The 17,738-nt window shown below is 40.1% G+C and overlaps 1 protein-coding gene across 2 annotated transcripts in view; it reads left to right on the top strand.

The window, feature by feature from the left end:
- LOC108149309 (rho GTPase-activating protein gacF) overlaps positions 1-17,738 on the top strand; it is a 46,425-nt gene that overhangs the window by 2,903 nt on the left and 25,784 nt on the right. The window contains exon 1 of one of the 2 annotated variants that reach the window (XM_017276760.2): positions 16,437-17,659. The exons of the other annotated variant lie outside the window; for it this stretch is intronic. Within the exon in view, the coding sequence (XP_017132249.1) occupies positions 16,439-17,659 (1,221 nt within the window). The 5' untranslated portion in view covers positions 16,437-16,438. Of the gene's footprint in view, positions 1-16,436; positions 17,660-17,738 lie in introns of those variants that run through there. 2 annotated transcript variants of the gene reach the window in all.

The following is a 17,738-nucleotide window of genomic DNA, read 5'->3' as shown; positions in this document are numbered from 1 at the left end:
AAATAATAAACCCACTGGTGGCAATTACGATGATGATGATAAGGCGAAATGGGCAAGGTCTCGTGTGCATCTTGTAAGCCGCATGGCCAATTGTCATAATTTATGCAACAAGGAGCCGAAAAAGCAAGCAGTCAACGTTTTGTCCCCCACTGAAACTTTAATTAAGTTGAACTTATCTATGCCTTACACATGAGACTTGAGCGTCTCCTCTCTTTCGCACGGCTCTCGCCATCTCGCTCATCTCACGCGTTATCCAAAAAAGGGCTCTCAAATATGCAAATGAATGTGGCACTGGCACGTCAAATGTGGCTTTACACCCCCACACTGGCCCACACAAATACTGTGGCACCTTGGGGAACATGCATTTCGGTCATGTTTACAATGTCAGCTAGGATAACACACTGCGGATTGCATTCGGGTGTGTAAATGTGCGCTAAAGAGCTTTTACACTGTGCAAAAGCAAAGTACATTTTTATTTTTCAAATAATATAATTGAGTTAAGAACTTCCATGTATAGCTGTAATTTGTTTATATTTCCCTTGATTTTAAAAATAGCAAATGTAAAAACCACAGAAAAGCATATTTTATTTTATGTTTTGAGCAGGAACTTTATAAAAAAAGTTTTTTTTAATATTCTAGAAAAGCCTATTTAATGTTTCGGCTTCTAACAATAAAACATACAAGCGAAGCTTGGGAAATTGGTTATATGCTTTTAAAACTCTAAGTTAAAATGGAGAAGTAAAGAAGAAATATTGTTTTTTAATTGTGTACACATAAACTATTTAAAATACAACTATACAAAAAATTGTAGGCCTTTTTAAATGCTATAAGCTAAAATCTTTGTTTTAAATTATTTTTTTTTTAATATTTAAAAAAAGTATCCGCTATTTATTTAAGTTTTTTCCAAGAAGCATGCATCTCAAAAAAATTTTGATAAAGAAATTTGTATGAGCTGAAATCTAAACTACCGATCATATTTAGTGTTATGATTTTTTTCTGAGTGCCTAAGCAATGTCAGCGAATTAGGCCAAAAAAGAAGGGTCGCTGAGAGAGCGCTGGCAGCCATCAGCTGTTTGCAACGCCCACGCACAGCTGAGCGGTACAGCGGGAGAGCGAGCTTTTTGGCCAGAGCGCAGCGCTCAGTTGGGAGCAGGATGTCGTCCTTTCGGCTGGCAGGATTTGGGTACTCGGTACTCGTGGCTCTTGGCTTTTGGCTCTCGGATTTCGGTGCTCGGCCCTCGGCTCCGCATCCCTACCTGGCCAACGAGCTTCGTCCTGGCTTTTGTTTACATGCCTTCAGCCGCTCCTGGATTTCCTTTTCCTGCTGAACTGCAGGACGAGCGAGCGACCCACTTCGGGCGGCGGCCAACGCTTTCAATTTCGTTCAACCTGAATTCTGAGTGCCGAGTTCTGAGTTCTGAATTCTGAGTCCTGTGAACCAGTGAGTCCTGGAAACGAGTCCGATTCGCAAAACGAGCCGTCGGCTGCGGCGCTCGCTTTCAATTTCGCCTCGTTATTCGTTGGTGGCCGTTGGGCGGCCTCAGTCGTCTTTTTGTTGTGCCCGTTCGCGCGTGTCCTGCTGACTGCTCTCCGTCGTCCTCGCCGCACGCCGCTCGACAGCTAAACAGCCCATGCCCAAGCCCAAGCCCAAGCCCAGCGCACACTAGAGCAGAGCTCGGGAGCTGCAGTTCGCCACGCGTCCGCGCCTATAAAATATGAATTTCTACCATTTTTCTACTCGTCGGCAGCACTAAAAAAAAAAAGAAAACGGAAAACCGAAAAAAAACGCGATACGCAAAAAACGTAGGACTAACGCCCACGCGAGATGTTTGTGTGCAAAGAATGCGGTTAATAATTGATTCGATTGCCATTCCCAACTGGCTGCGACGAAGGGAGTTTCGTGCTGAATAAATAATGCAAAAATTGCAGTGCAAATGTAATATGGAATTACAATCACAGCCGTATCAAGGTGACCACAACAATCCGATCGGCAGTCCTGTAATTGTCACTCCGACGTCGCTGGGCTCCGTTGCCGTTGTTCTGGTTCGCATTGTCCACCAGTCGTGTCCTGCAGGTAAGGAAATCAGGAGCTGCGAGTCCGGTTCCACCAAGCACAGCGGCGTCGCCTGAGTGACAACTGCAAATATGCAAAAATAACGCAAAACTAACAACACTCAATATCGGAATCAATCAATAATAAAGAAAGGGAAGCGACTGAAAGCAGAACCTTTTAAATTCCACCGTCAATTACTTTGATTGGCATGTGTGCATTGTAAAGCAAAATACAAGGGCCGACAAATTGAATATTAAAATGAGTAATATAAATAAATATGGTGACCCACTTATAAAAGAAATTCAATTAAAAACGAAATTGAATGTCAAATAATTAATTAAAATAATTATTCTTTATGAAGCAAACAACTACATAATATAGATTATATGCAAAAAACAAATGATTAAATAAAAGCAATAAAATGATTAAAAATTTAATATTTAACAACAACATAAACCATTATAAAAATAAATCAATTATTATTTTAGGCCACAGCCAACGTTTTTTTGTAGCTGATATTCAATTGATTTAAATAATTATACAATTTGTATATTGCAAATAATTTACATAAAATATAAAAAAATCTGAATGAATTTTTTTTCAAACTTAAAGAGTACAGTGTCTTAAAAATTAAATATATCAAACTGAACTACTTTTTACCAATTTACCTGTAAAAAGATGTAATACTTTGAAAATAAATAAATACATACGTAAATACATAAAAAAAACATTTAAAGTAACCAAATTATTTTCTTTTGGAAATCTGTAACATTTATAAAATGTCTAGTATAACATTAAACAAAATCACAATAACTAAGAAATACATTTTCCGTAGATAAGAACAGTTGAATAATAAATCCAACTGGCAAACCAACGACAACCATGACCAATCTGCGAATGCCAATCTGAAAAGGCCCTTATATAATCACAATAATTCATAATGCATAAATAATGATAAATTGAATTACGGACAAGTAATAATAAAAGGAAACCTGAGCTCTGCGAAAAGAAGTCAGGCAAACAAACGAGCGAGAAAAGAGAGGAATGTCCATGTGTGTATACAGCTGCTAACAATAAGTAACCAACCAAACACAATCCAGCGGGGCAGCATGAAAAATGATAATGACAGCCGCCGCAAACCAAACGTGAAAAGTGATTATATGTATATATATGTTCTGACATATCAGCATAAGCAGCCCATAATCGTCGTTTGATTCATTGAAGCAATCGAGCGGCTTATCGATGCTGACGTATTAATTGAAGTTGCCTTTTGATAGTCGTGTCAAAGTCCTAATGCCGATAAATTACACATCCTTCAGAACTTGCCGCTGCTGTTCACCTGTAATGTACTGCTAATTTGTTGCCACAGGAGCGTTACTCATTTCCGAGCAATTACATTAGGGCCGCAATCGTTTTAATTAGGCCAGGCACATGGCCACTCTCGCACATGCAGACAGTGGGCCACGAAAGTATCTCGCCTCTCGCATCTTGAAAAATATGGAAAAATATGCAAAAATGCAAATGAAAAGTTTTCCCTGCGAAAGTTTCCCTTACTCGCTTTTGGCATTGGCGTCGTCATCGTCGTCGTCGTTGTCTGCCAGTCGAGACAACTTTGTTCAGGTGTTGTTGGTTGTTGGTTGTTTGCGGCACACGTTTTTCGTGTTTTCTCACTACAGTGTTGAGGGTTGCTCCGGGCGGACCCACCTTTGACCTTTCGTAGTTTGTTTTTGGCAAGCAACGCAGCCATAAAGGATATGATATAATTTTCAAAATATATCACATTATATTAAGACATTTACGTGCATTCAAATTTGTAGAATATGCCATCAAAAAGTTATGGCCCAAAGATAAGGTACAATGTACACACCTATATCTTTTCGGCTTTTTAAATCTGTTTGTGATCTAAATAACCTAAAATTTAACTGCAGTTGGTATCTAGTTATATTTGCTCATCCGTCAATACAATTTACTTAAATCTTACTTTTAATATTGACATTAACATGTTCAGTTTATATTTAAATAAGGACAAACGATATGTATAATTTAAATTTTTAAATTATTTAACCTTTTTGTTAGAAGGGAAATATTTTTTGGTTACTTCTTAAAATGATTCTATTTAAAATATGTGGTGCTCTAAGCTTGTTCAGCAATTCAATACTTTTCATGCTTCAATTCTTAATCAAGCCTTTTACATTTAATTAAAATACATATTCCTTAGTTTATTATTATTTTCAAGAAAACTATACATAACTCAATCTAAAAATTTACATTGTGGTATTCAAAGCCATAAAAATGTTGACAATTTATTTTTAAAAGCAATATAATCTAGTTTGCTTTGCTGACCTCGTGGTTTGATAATTTAAAGGTGCCCAAATGACTCCTGCACCATATTTCATGTTTCAAATTCGTTTTTATTTAGTCCTCGAGCCAAGGACCTTCCTTACTCTTCCAGTTGACCTTCAGGGAGCGTTTGCCCCGCTTTCGCCCACACTTTAGCCCGGTGGTTACCTATCGTGCCTGGCAACAATTTTTCACAATTCACTTTTAGCTTAGTTTAGCCAAGGAAGCGAAAGTAGTGCAAAGTGGCCAACCAGCAAACGCATACGAATTAAATTATTGCAAAAACCCGGCCCAAATGGGTGGTAGGTTGGTTGGAGCTCAAAACTGTTTACCACTCAGCGCTCGCACAGGCTGCCATCGGCGAACGTGGCCATAATTCAAACGACGCGCAAACTACTTAATGTTATTAGATATGTCTTCTTGGGCCGTCGGCCTACCGCCTTCCGTCCCTGCCGCCGTTAGCCACGCCCCCATCCAGTGCAGCTTTGGGGGGGTGGGGGAAAACTTTTGCACGGATTTTCCATCAGTGTCGTATGTTTGTGTCGGCCAAGTTTATGCTGATGTTGTTGATAACAGCTGCCGCTCCTGTGGTCGGTCGCCTTTCGGCCTCTTTTTTCTTTTTTTAATTTTTTGTGTCCTCAACTTTCCGTCGTTGACATTTCGTTTTCAGCATTTTTCATGTGAGCGAGTATGTGCGTATTTCACTTCTATTTTTTTATTTTTTTACCCAAGCCATAGCCAAAGCCATTCCTGGCTCGCCTAGCTGCAGGTGCTGCATTTAAAATGAAATATGGCAGTCTTTTTTGCGGTTGAGATAAATGCGGCTCAGTTTGTTTGCTCCAGCGTTTCTGCTGGCTAACTTATTAGATTTGTTACCCTGTCGCATTTCGTTCTGTGCAAGTGGTTCTACTACTCTCGTTTACTTTCTGTTTTTCTGACACTTGACGTTTGTTTTTGTGGACTTACAACCAGGCTGTCTGGAGTTTATATATAGTACTTCGGCGAGACGAATGTTTTTGGCTCGCTGAATAGCGAAAAACATTTCTAATTTAAAATAACAGAGAAAAAGAGTTTATCATAAAAGTAAAAGTGTGTAGAAAAACTACCTACGCAAAAACAAAGGAGTTTTAATTTAAAGGCTAAATTATATTTTCAGGTAAAACATGATAACGTACATTAAATTCTTGAAATATTTAGTTTAAACAAAAACTCTGAAGTTTTAATCAAGCTTAAATAAGACTTTATCTTTATTGATCTGTTATCATCCGTAAATGTTTATTAAATGAACTGTGTCAATAGTATTTAATATATATTTATATTATTTATTTGTTACTCGCCTTCTTTTAAAAATCAATGAGTTTGAAGTTTTAAGCCTTTGACTTATAGGCTATGAGCAATACTTGTTTTTAAATAAATTTGTTGATAAAAAAGTTTTCTGAAAATGAACGGCCAACTTCTCCAGTGAGGCTCATTAGTTTGTTCTCATTTGCATTGCAACAAATATCTCCGCCAGGTTTTTGAGTTGTCCTTGGCGCCCGGTTCTCAAGATTTCAATTAGCTGAAGCAGCCAATCAGGCAATGTGCGCCACTTAAAAGTTTTAGCCAACTTTTGGAGGGTCAGTGGAGTGCCTTTACAAATCTACCAATGGATGGGGGTATCTCAGTGCCAGTGGGGAATCATGAACCGTAACGCAGTTCCAGACAACTTGGCAGCGGAATGCAATTTCTGTTACTCGTGGATTTCCACACGAGGCGTGAATAAATCGAGCGAATTTTCCTCCGCACCATCTGATGCAGTGAAAAATATACGTACTCAGTATTTGTCAGTTTCTGTTGAGATTTTAAGTCCGGAAGATTAAAGGGAGAGCCCTAACAAAAAAGATTATTTGTATTTGGCAAATTTACGCTTATTGACGGGGGGTAAGGACGAAAAGGAGCCAGCAGCTTTTGGCCCGGTTTACGGTTCTTTATGGCCTCAGCTTGTGTGGCGATAGGCCTGTCATTTATTAACTCGAATTTGCATTTAAGCTGTTGGGCTGGAAGAGAGGCTGGCAAGGCGGCGGCCTAAGAAAACATTAGCTACGACAACAAGTTAAGGACAGTATGCAGGCCGATCTTAAAGATATTTGAGGACACACAAATTTATCAAGATCTAGGGTAAATTCTGGCTAACCCTTAACTCAGTGAGTAGCTAATTTGGAGCAGGCAGAACTGTTTTGAAGAACCCCCTAAATTATGGGGGCCCCTCAGATTTGCCAGCCTGCTACGCCAGCACACTTTTCCATTTGCTTTAACTTTTAAGTGTTGCTTTGTTTTCCATGGCAGTCCCCTCCCCTCCCCTCCCCGCCTTAGCCACCATTTTTGAGCCAGTTTTTCTGGGCCGTAAGCTGTAGCCTACTTGTAAGGACCTCAGACTCAGACTTGCTCGACGAGCTGTTGACATTGTGTGCGGTTATTGCTGTTGTTGTTGTGTTGCTGTGTTGTGTTGCTGTGTTTTGTTGTGTTTTGTTGTGCGCCAGGAAGCAAACACTCTACGCCTACTTAGGCAGCTTTTTCGTCCTTTTCGCCTTTCTGTTGCTTTGTTTTTCGATTCTGGTGGCTGCTGCAGTTACTCGGGCCTCCAGCTCGAGTGGCTGTCCTCGAAAAATGCCTGCCAGGGTCATTTGTTCATTTGCATTTGCATTTGCATTCGCTAGACTTGCATCTTTTATGCATTTAGCATTCCTAGTTCTCTCTTTGTCCCCGCCATCTAAATTCCGCTTTAAAATAATTAAAAAAATTGTGACGCAAATGCAAATGTAAATGTAAATGCAAATGAAAGAGGCACCATCACTACTGCCACTACTGGGCTTTTCAAACGAATTGGCATGTGTCGTGGCAAAAGTCTAAAACTAATTGGGTTATGTTCTCCCCAGACGCTCGTTGTCAGCCGAGCTCAGTACGGCTTAGCTCATTCTCATTCTCGTCCTCATCTGAGTGCTGCCCGTTGTCCTAAAACAATTGCCCATGACGTTGATGCCTCTTAAACTGCTCTTCATTTGCAGCACCACCATCACACACACACACACACACTCAACAGTGCTATCCAAAGTGGCAACACGGGCTGGGATACAAATCTAAACCCTAACAGTGGCATTCAGCTGTTTATGTGCCCTTGTATCTGCAATCTGCAAGACTCACACACACTGATTTCGCGTTCGTGCTCTGGATACCTGTGTTCATTGCTCAGTGTTCAGTGTGGCTTGCATAATTTAGCTAGCGGTTAGGCCAAATTTCTTGTTGCCAATATTGTTTTGTGGTCAGCAATGGATACTGCAATCTGACAGTTGAATGCAACCTGTTTTGAGTGTTTGTTAATGCGGTTTGCCGGATTTCTATTAGGCAATGTAGACTTTAATCCATGTTAAAACAACAATTGAATTTATCAACCCAAAAGAGAACAGATTAAATTACAGATTTAAATTCATTTAGTGTTTTTGGATTTCTTCAATGCAATGAAAACTTTAATCCCATAAAGAAAAACTATACAATTTATTAAAAACAAGTATTTACTGGCTGAAAGTTTTTTCTTGGGCAGACTTTAGAATAGAAATAGAAAACTCTAATCAAATATTTAATAAATTCTTTTTAAGCCATAAGAAATTAATTCTTTTAGCACCTACTTACGGAAATAACAAGTGTTTTTAAAGCGCTTTTAAAAGTGTATAGCAAATTCGGTGGCGACCCCAAAATTAAGTATAATTTTATCAAAATATTTCCTTTCAAACGTATATATTTGTCATTGCCGCTAAAAATCTATCAATGGAAAGTCTTAGTTCTGCGGTTTTTGCCATTCCAAACCAGTGGTTAGCCATCCGTTTGATCAGACCGTTTTTGCCTGAAAGGCGCGATGTCAACAATGTGTTATGTGCATGTTACATTTTCCATTTTCCATTTCCATTTGCAGCTAGCAGTTGCATTTGCATTTGCATAACGCGCTGCTCTTCCGATTTCCACCTGGCTGACTGGTCTGTCACAGCGACCTGTCATTGTCATTGCCACCAGGACACATGAACACGGAGTAGATAACGATGACAATGACGGGTCCTGGTTGTTGCCATTCGATGTATTTGCACAGCCGTATTTGTATATCACAGAAGTGACTCTCTCTATCCATACACTTTCGCCCACAAACTCACACCCACAAACACACACACCTCAATAAACAACGGCAATAATGGGCTGTTATCATTGAGGCGGGGCCTTTGTTTTGTGATTTGATTGTGTGAACAGGGCACAAGTCAGAAAAGTAACCGCCCCCTGTGGTGCGTTGAATCAACAAGTCCCTAACTTTTACCGCCCCCCATTTCGCTTATTATTTAATGGAACGAGGTGAACCGATGAAAATCAATCATTCGCCAAGTGTGTCAATATGTCAGGCACTTTGTGCTGACCCAACCATTGTTTTTTGCTGATTTTAATATAAGTTTGTATATTATATATATATATATATATATATATATATATATATATATTCCTTATCCTCTGCTCTCATTTAGCCTTCGGGTCAGGTTGTCTAAACAAAACTAACCTCATTTTGTTGGCCCTTTTTGTTTGCTGTATTTGCTGTTTTTGCTGTTTTTTTTCTCGGACGGCGACGGCAAAACGCCTCCTCCAAACAAACTGACCCCAATACAGGGAAAACAATAAATTGCGAAATTGTTGAGAATGCAAAGATGCAAAAATAAATTTCAGAGACTTCGACACCCGCACACAAAGGGGTCAGCTGAGTAATGCGGCGAGTGCATAAGAGATGGCTGGAGCGAAATAACAAAATGCCAGTGAAAGTTTCAAGTGTGGGCGGTCCGCTTAGTGGCAAACTTCTTCGGCTATGAGTTCCACTAGTAGAAGTGTAGAACCTGAACAGGCCAGCCGTAATATTTTATGGGCTTCGAGGACGAGCAGCACAGCTAGTAAATAAAAAGTTGCCATTATAATTTTCAACCACCAGGGGGACAGCTGAAAGCGGAAAAGCGCAAGATAAATAATCTCCGCGAGGCAAAAAAGGAAGTGGCATTCGCTTAGTCAGAAGTCAACTGCAACTGTATTATAGCAGGATCTGTTACTTCAAGCTTTCCACAATGAAAAATTGACTTGAAATACTAAGAAAATTGTTATAATAGACAAACTTACTGAGACAGCGAACATCAGAATTTAACAGGAGGATCTATGGGTTGGATATTGACAAGGTTATAAAAAACAAATTATGTCAAATTAAAACATTTTTATATGTCTTGATTTTTTGCAATAGCCAAGCCTGAAATTTTTGTTGTTGTTTGGCAACGTCTTAAACATTTTAAAAACAAATTTTCTGATTAGGAAATAATAATAATGGTGTCTAAAACATTGGGAACTTTAAAGGTCAACCTTAAAAACAAATTAACTAAGGACTTGGGAAGTGAAACTTTTGATCACAAAGTTCTAAGTTTCTACAATTAAATTTAGAAAAACTAAAACTATGTCTTCAAAGCTTAAAAGCTGTATGCAGGCGTTTAAGTACTCACGCTGTTGCATAGGAGCGTCAAATGGGTTTCCACTCGTCCGCCGCTGAAATCCCCTGGCATGCGAATGCAGTCATTAAGCGGCACCATAAAAAGCAATAAACACAACGGGCTTCACTTGCAGTTTATGTCATTTGCAGGAGGCTCCATGTGCGCTTTAAGCGGACCGAATGTTCACGGCCTGGGCGTTCTTTTTTTCCAGCCATTTCCGGAGGCCAGGGTAATGGCCAATGGCTACCAGGCCAACTCCAGCTCAAAACCACTCGGCCACTTTATTGAAGTTTTTCCTAGCCATTGCATTTTCCCTTTTTTTTACCTCTTTTAGTAATTTACGGAGCAGAGAGGTGGAAATGGGCAGTCCTGTTGCAACGGCTTGGGTACTTTGTCTTAATCTGGGGCTCATGCTACGCAACATTGCGTTCGTCCGGCTTTTATGGCTTCTATTAAGCGGAAATTATGCCGTATGGTCAAATTACGTATACGCCAGGTTAGCTGCAACAACTAGAGCGTAGCTCATAAGAGCTGGGGCTCTGCTGCAGAAATGGCAACAAAATTTTAAAAGTCATTTTAATAATTTTTAATAAACGTACAAAATTAAATAGCACATAATAAGATATAATTAAATAAACAAATTCATAAACAAATGTAGACCTTTTGTAAAATAACCCAACCGTAAGAACTAAAATATATACTTATATAATTAAATAAATAAAATCATAAATGAATTAGTTATTTTGAAATATACTCCAAAACTGGAATTGTAGGCTTTCTTATGTCTTTATATTTATTTATATATTTAAAAAATTAAATCAAAAACTAATTAGTGTCTTTATATACATATTATTCATACCGTAAGAACTGAAATCGGTCAGAATATAAAAAATTAGATAAATTCAAATAAATTCCTTTAAAATTCTATTGTGAATCCTTATCTCTCCTTCAACCATTGAGCAGTTCAAGTTCAGCCATCGTTATAAACTGACAAGCGACCCATTGCGAATGTCAGAGAACTCCCGGAACTTTCTCTGACATGCAGTTCGCCAATGAGTTTTCAGACATTTTGGGCAAGTGTCTGATGCCAAGGCGGCGACCCCTGCACGTCAGTCAGTGAGTCAAGCACACGAGCCTGGTGTCAGTTAGTTCGCCTAACACTTTAATTAAAAATCCGAACAAAAGGAACAAAATCTAAAGTTATGAATGCTCAACTAAATGTGTCGAGGAAGCGGAACTAGACAGCCTGCTAAGTAGAGGAAAGAGAAAAATGTTGACTATGGCTCCTTATTAGACCAAACCCGAATCGAAATCGCAAGGAGAATGGGAAAATATTTGCACTTGCCCTACTTATATAAGAATTGAAGTAAAGGCTTCTTGCCAAATTTAGGTGATAGAAAAAGGGATAAAGGCAAATAGAGCTTTAGTTGGAGCAGAGACGAAGGATAGGCTATAAAACATAAAAGTTTTCCGCGAGCAGTGAACGCGGAAAAACACTATGCACTATATTGAAATTGAAATCGACAAAAGAATGCCGAACGAAAATAAACGTTTATTGACACTTGCTCTTGCGATAATCAATAATATTACCGGTTCTAGCTGGTGTATGCCTTCTGCCTCCGGAAAACTATTCGATTCCATTTCGGTATCTGCCTCAATGTGTTCGTGTCTAATCAAGAAGTCCACATTTGCAGAAAATTATTTTATTGACAAATTTGCATGGCAATGGCCTCGAAATTGAACAAACTTCCGCTTTATTAAACCACTCAAATAAGGAATATGTTTGCGTATGCGTAGAAAGCGTCAAGTGTGTTATGAAATGATTCTATAGCCCAACACTAGATGTCAACTTTTATCGGTGAAAGAAAATCAGAATGAATAGAAAAGCAATTTGCATTCATTAGAGAAGACTTAGGGCAGCCTTTAAAATAAATATTTTCTAAGCACTAAATGCAAACAGTTTAAAACGTTTTCTGTGTTTTCATAGAGCCTCATGAATGGATGGCTGCACCACAAATATTTGCCTTCAACAAGGCCGCATGCGCTTCGAGTACGTTTAATTAGCAATAAAATCAGTAATTATCCTGCACAAACACGGTAGCAGTGACCAAAAATAAACCGAGTGGGGGCGTGGCAAAGCGTCCATAAAACGCGAAACAAACCAAACCCGTTGGCCATGCCACAAAAAACAGCTTAAAATAAATTTAAATTTTAATTTCAATCTCGATCCCACTCGCTCGACATCACCACACACAAAAGCCAACTGTTTCGGCGGCGGTGAAAGTCTGTTACCCTTCTTCTTTTTTTGGGGTGGAAGCATCCCTAGATGCCAATCCCTGCACATCCTTGCCACTGCTGCGTAGACAACTTCCAGTGGCGCAGCTGCCATTTGCTGTCTCTGTGTGCAAGTGAGTTCGGTCTGATGGAAGCCATTGGCAGGTCCCTTGGCTTCCTGGCGGCCTGCGTGAGTAAAGTGTATCTGTGGGATATGTGCAGGTTGCACATCACAGTACAATGCATGTATATCCATAAAAAAATATGCATTTTTATAAAAGTTACCTAAGCTTTACACTTCCAAGTCCATAACTTTTATTACTAAAGTCCTATTTTTTAACTCCCTTTCTTGAATTTGGTATCATTTAAATTTTAAACTTTTTGGAATTTCCTTTTTTCCAAACCTTTTTAAAGGTAATTCGTCTTATATCTTAACTGGAATAAAGATATCTTACTTTTACTAAATTAAGCATTAACTTTACGATTCCTTTTGAATATAAAAATCAGCTTTTTAAAACTCCACGGTTTACCCTACCGAAATAATGCGACGGGGGATTTTTCGAGAGGCTTTTATATATGCATGCAGGATGAATAAATAAAGCGAACAGCGCCGTTTCGGTTCGTTCTACCTTTTACCTTTTGGCTGCTGGTGCTGCCACCCCCTTCGTGTTATGACGTATACGCCGCGTTGTCTGACACTGAACGGCAGCCTTTTGATGCAATGTCTCCTGTGGGCAGTCGGGCCGCACGATTTGCGTAACCGAGCACATGTTGAGTCATCCACTGGGTCTACTATGCCTGTATAATATATATAAGCGATTTTGTGGGCGCGCTTGCCGCAAAACAATTGCGGGCCTTTAAGCATAATGGGCATTCGGTTGAATGCCATTAGATTGTAATTAAAGAACCTGCCTTGCTGCTCTTGATATCCTACTCTACGATATGAAATTATTATTATTTTGCAATCATATTGATTTTCATTGTGGCTTTTCTCACCTACCTGCGATGCGGCGTTAATTGCTGCCATCTAAATTCATATTTCCTGGCCCACAACATTGTGGCTCAGTTTGCTGGCAACATCTACATACACAATAGGCGTGTGTTGGCCGTTTTGCTTACAAATGGTCAATATGTAAATAGGCTAGCAATTAAAATGCTGGCAGGGTAAATTTTGTTAATTAGCAAAGAAATAATATCTAATTGGCTTTGGGTTTTACAGGCTTAAATTCTTTTTATATTACTGAAAGCAATTTAAAATTTTTTTTCTAGTAAAAGCCTTTAATTTTAAAACTTTTTTTTTTGATTTTATAAAATTAAAACAGGTAGTAAATTATTCCTTCTTAAATATTTAAACTAATATGCAAAGGCTTCCTTTGTCTTATTTTTAACAAAATTAAGTTAAGCTTATGTTTTAGAGTTGGCATACTATTTTATTAGCATGAGCTTTAAAATCAGTTGTAATATTACAATTTAAACAAACTCGTTTCCTATCTAGTGTCCTATTTGTTTCAAACCGTAAAATCTCGCGGCTTGGCATTTTGTTTGTGCCAAAAATAAAATAAAATGCAGAGCCAAGCAACACGTCAGCGTCAGCACATTTGGGCCAACTTTCAACTACACTGGAAATTGAGTCGCAATATTTTGGCTTTTGTTTTTGTCGCACTAGCATGTACCTGGTAGCAGGCATTGCTGGCCCCTATAATCCCTATATTTTTTTGCTCGCTCTTTTAGCTGCTATTTTACTTTTTGGGGCGTTGCCGTGGCTGAGTTTTAATTAGCCCTGAGTGCGTGCTTGGCTGAGCCAAAAGCAGTACAAATTGTTATATAAACACATACACATCCCAACAAAGTGTTTTCGAGAGCCTAAAAAAATTGTCGCCACCAAATGAAGTTGGCCAACACGAAAACTACGCAGGTCACGAGCAAAATAGTTGCCCAAGGTGCTGTTTGGTAAAAGCCAGCTATTGAAGAGTCTTGAAATGGCAGCGGAAATGAAATTAAGGAAAAGTGGAGAACTTTCTCAAAGGGACGTGCTTGCAGACCTGAAAACGTACTTTTTTTTTTGGCCCCACAGTTCTTTTGCCATGGCAAATGTTAAGGTTATATGTTCTTAAAAAAAAATAATAGCGAAATGCGGGCGGTGGCCTGCCCTTCCTATTTTGCATTTTTGTGTTTGTTTCCCCTTTATTTTTTAATTTGCATGTTTACGCCAAAATGGCATGCAGACGTTAAAATACATAAAATATGAGAGAAGGAAATTCCCGTAATTTTTATTTGCCTGAAAACATTTAAGGTGGCATTCATTTAATGGCATTGGGAAACTGAGGATGCATTTAATCTTTTGCAAATGACTGAAGGAATGCGAAATATTTAAATTTCATATATTTCTATATAATATTCTTTACAAGTTGTAACAGGCGTTTTGGGTGCATAGTAAAACTAATTTTGGCCCAACTTCCATGGCACGAAAATGTTAATGGAAATGGAAAAGATATAATAAAACTTAAAGGGGGGGCAAAAATACTGCAACATTTCTCTTGATAAAACAAAGTTTTCGGTGATGGTTTTCACAGCATTTAATTTATCTAAAATTGTATCTTCAAGCTTTGGAAATATTTTGTTAATATTTCTAAAGCCCTGGAATACTTTTATTATACTAAAATTATTTCTCACAATTTAAGAATAGAAAGAGAGCCAGTGAGAACTTTGCAATGCTGATGTTGATACCCATTTTCATTTAAGCACTTTATTAACATTTCCCTTCTGTCTCCATCTTTATACACACTAATTTACTTTTCAGCGCTGCTTAAAAAATAAATTGTAATATTTGTGTATATTTAATATGGATTAGTCTTAAGTCCGGTTATGCATAATATGTTATTCACATGTTCCTTGCAGTAAATCCGTCTCTAAACCTAAGTTAAGATAATGTTGTGCAATGAGCCAGTAGCAGCGAGTTCAAAATGGTATCTCGACCAGAGAAAAAAAGAGGGGAAATGTAGCATAGTGAAAATGATTAGCTGATTTATTCTATGGGCGTATGTTTGCAACAGATGCGCATGTTAAAATAAAACAGAAAATAACGAAAGAAGCTCAGAGAGTATTTTACCAAAAATAGTTCACTTCCAAGGTCAAGAACAAACAAAACGAGCAGCTGCAGGAATTCATCAAAAGATCCAAAAAAAAAGAAATCATATGAAATATATATATATATGTGTGAGTTTACAATTTAGATGCTTTTTGATACCCCAAATGGACATTAGCTAGGCAAAAGGCAAATTATGCATTGAAAATTTTATAGGCAACAACGCAGCTAAGCTTTGGCAAAACGTACCCAGAAACAAAAAAACCAAAAATTAAACACTTCGTTTATATTGTCATAATCCCACAAGGAAATCAAGCACAGCTCCAACTAAAAACATGTCGATGGATACACACAGACAATACGCCCAATTGTATGCAATTTGATTGTGCAGATAGAATATTTTTTAAATGTTTATAAGCAGAGATTGAAATATTTGTAAAACATATTTTAATAGACACCGAAAACCAAAGGACAACAAATTTTTTGAAACATATTTTTTGATATACAAACCAAGAGAAGAGACGGAAAGTTGAACACTGCGAATATGCACAAAACATATATCTTTCGGATAACCCTAGCCTAAGTTAAAGTTGTAACATTTTCTCGTTTCGAAGTTGACAAGTTTACTTTCGATGGTTTCACAACAATTCATTTTGAGCCATTTTTGTACGCCATTCGGTTGAAGCTTAAGCAAGTAATCCAAAGTACAATCATTTATGTCAAACAGGACACCACAACACACCAGATATTTGGGGGCAACATAATTCTGATGAGATAGAATAACACAAGGGGATACGGATACGGTTAAAGAGTCGTTTCTACAGGGACATAAAACGAAAAACGAAATACTTTTTGCTAACAATTTTTTTAAAATTCGTTTTACACACGCTTTATATAGGTAGTGGATTTCAGGATAGGCAGCTAGAGAGAAACTATTATTAATTTGAACAGAAAGGAATACAAGAGTACAATTGACAGCTGGTGTTATTATAGTTATTATATAATTTATTTAAAGTAAACTTGAGCTTAGGTCTGTCGGTAAAACAACTGCAAAACCGAATGTAATCCTAGGACCTCGCCCCTGTTCTTAGTTTGTAATTAGAGGTAAAGCTCCCCGAAACCCGTTCCCCTTTCCCCCCACCCTAAAAAACCAAGATGTATGCAGCTGCTGGTGGCGCCTCGCTGGCCTCTCGCCAGGCACGGCAACGCCAGCGCCAGCAGAAGAAGACCCAACAGCTCCAGGCGAAACTACATCCACCGAAGGCGGCCGGAGCCGCCGGACTCGCATCCGGCGATCATGCCGCTGAGGGCGCTTCCACGCCCACTCGCAGCCAGTCGCGCCAGTTCCATCAGCTGCCCACCAGCTATTTGCGGGCACCCACGCCACATGGTCGCAAACTGAGCGCCACCTATACGACGCAATCGAAGCTCCTACTGCCAATCGATGAGGGTGACACCCAATCGGTGTTGCAGCTGCGCATGCATCATGGCCACGCCCACGCCCATGCACACGCCCACGCCCACGCCCATTCGCACTCCCACGGCCCCGCCCACGCGCCTGCGCTGAGTATCCATCACGGCCAGACGCCCTACCAACAGTTCGCCTCCTCCCACGGACGCGTCTCACCGAAACTGGTGCATCGGCACTCCGGCAGCAGCAGCAGCACCGCCGGATTCCATCCGGTCATCTCGGCCGGACAGCTGCACAAATCCGCCACGGCCACCCTGCCGCTCGTCTCCCACATGGCCATGGATGCCATGGAGGCCATGGAACTGGTGGAGTCGCCATCGGTTGTGGCCGGCGTTAAAACGACAGTGACCTCGTTGGAGGCACCCACGCCCACGTCTCCGCCGCTGGCCAGCACTTCCGCTGCCGCTGCCGCCGCCCTGGAGGCAGAGTTAGCTGGAGGTGGAGTCGGTGCTGGTGCCATGTTTGTGCCCCACCATGATGCCATCATTGTAACGCCGGCCACGCCCATGGCCTCGCCGGGCCACGTGGTGAAGCTGCGACGCCCCGGCCCGGAGGAGCTGCTGGAGTCCTCGGCCGAGCGGCAACCGTTGACCGCTGGAGAGGCTTTGGATGATGAGGATGAGCCCATGCATCCGCCGGCACCGGGTCAGCTGGAGCGCAAGTGCAGCGTCTACAGGATGCGCCGGAGCGACGCCTTCGAGCAGGACATCGGAACAGGTGGTAGTGGTGGCATCAAGCGGCAGCTGCGGGAGCTGCAGTTCAGCGCCGGAGTCCAAACCACACAGTACGAACCGCTGCTCGCCGACGAACCGCAGCTGATCTTCAAGGGATTGGGGGTCAATGGGCGCAAGATGCAGATATGCGCCTACTGCGAGGAGGGCATCTGCGTGTGTGAGCACCTCGAGGTAATGGTAATTCCGGGTCGATCCTGGCCTGCCCTCATCCAGATCCTGATCCCAATAACTAACTGTATTCCCAACAACG

The sequence above is a fragment of the Drosophila elegans genome, unplaced genomic scaffold, assembly GCF_018152505.1.
Source record: "Drosophila elegans isolate 14027-0461.03 unplaced genomic scaffold, ASM1815250v1 contig_814, whole genome shotgun sequence".
Taxonomy (NCBI): domain Eukaryota; kingdom Metazoa; phylum Arthropoda; class Insecta; order Diptera; family Drosophilidae; genus Drosophila; species Drosophila elegans.
Note: the sequence above shows the minus strand (reverse complement) of the source record. Positions and strands in the feature narration are given on the sequence as shown.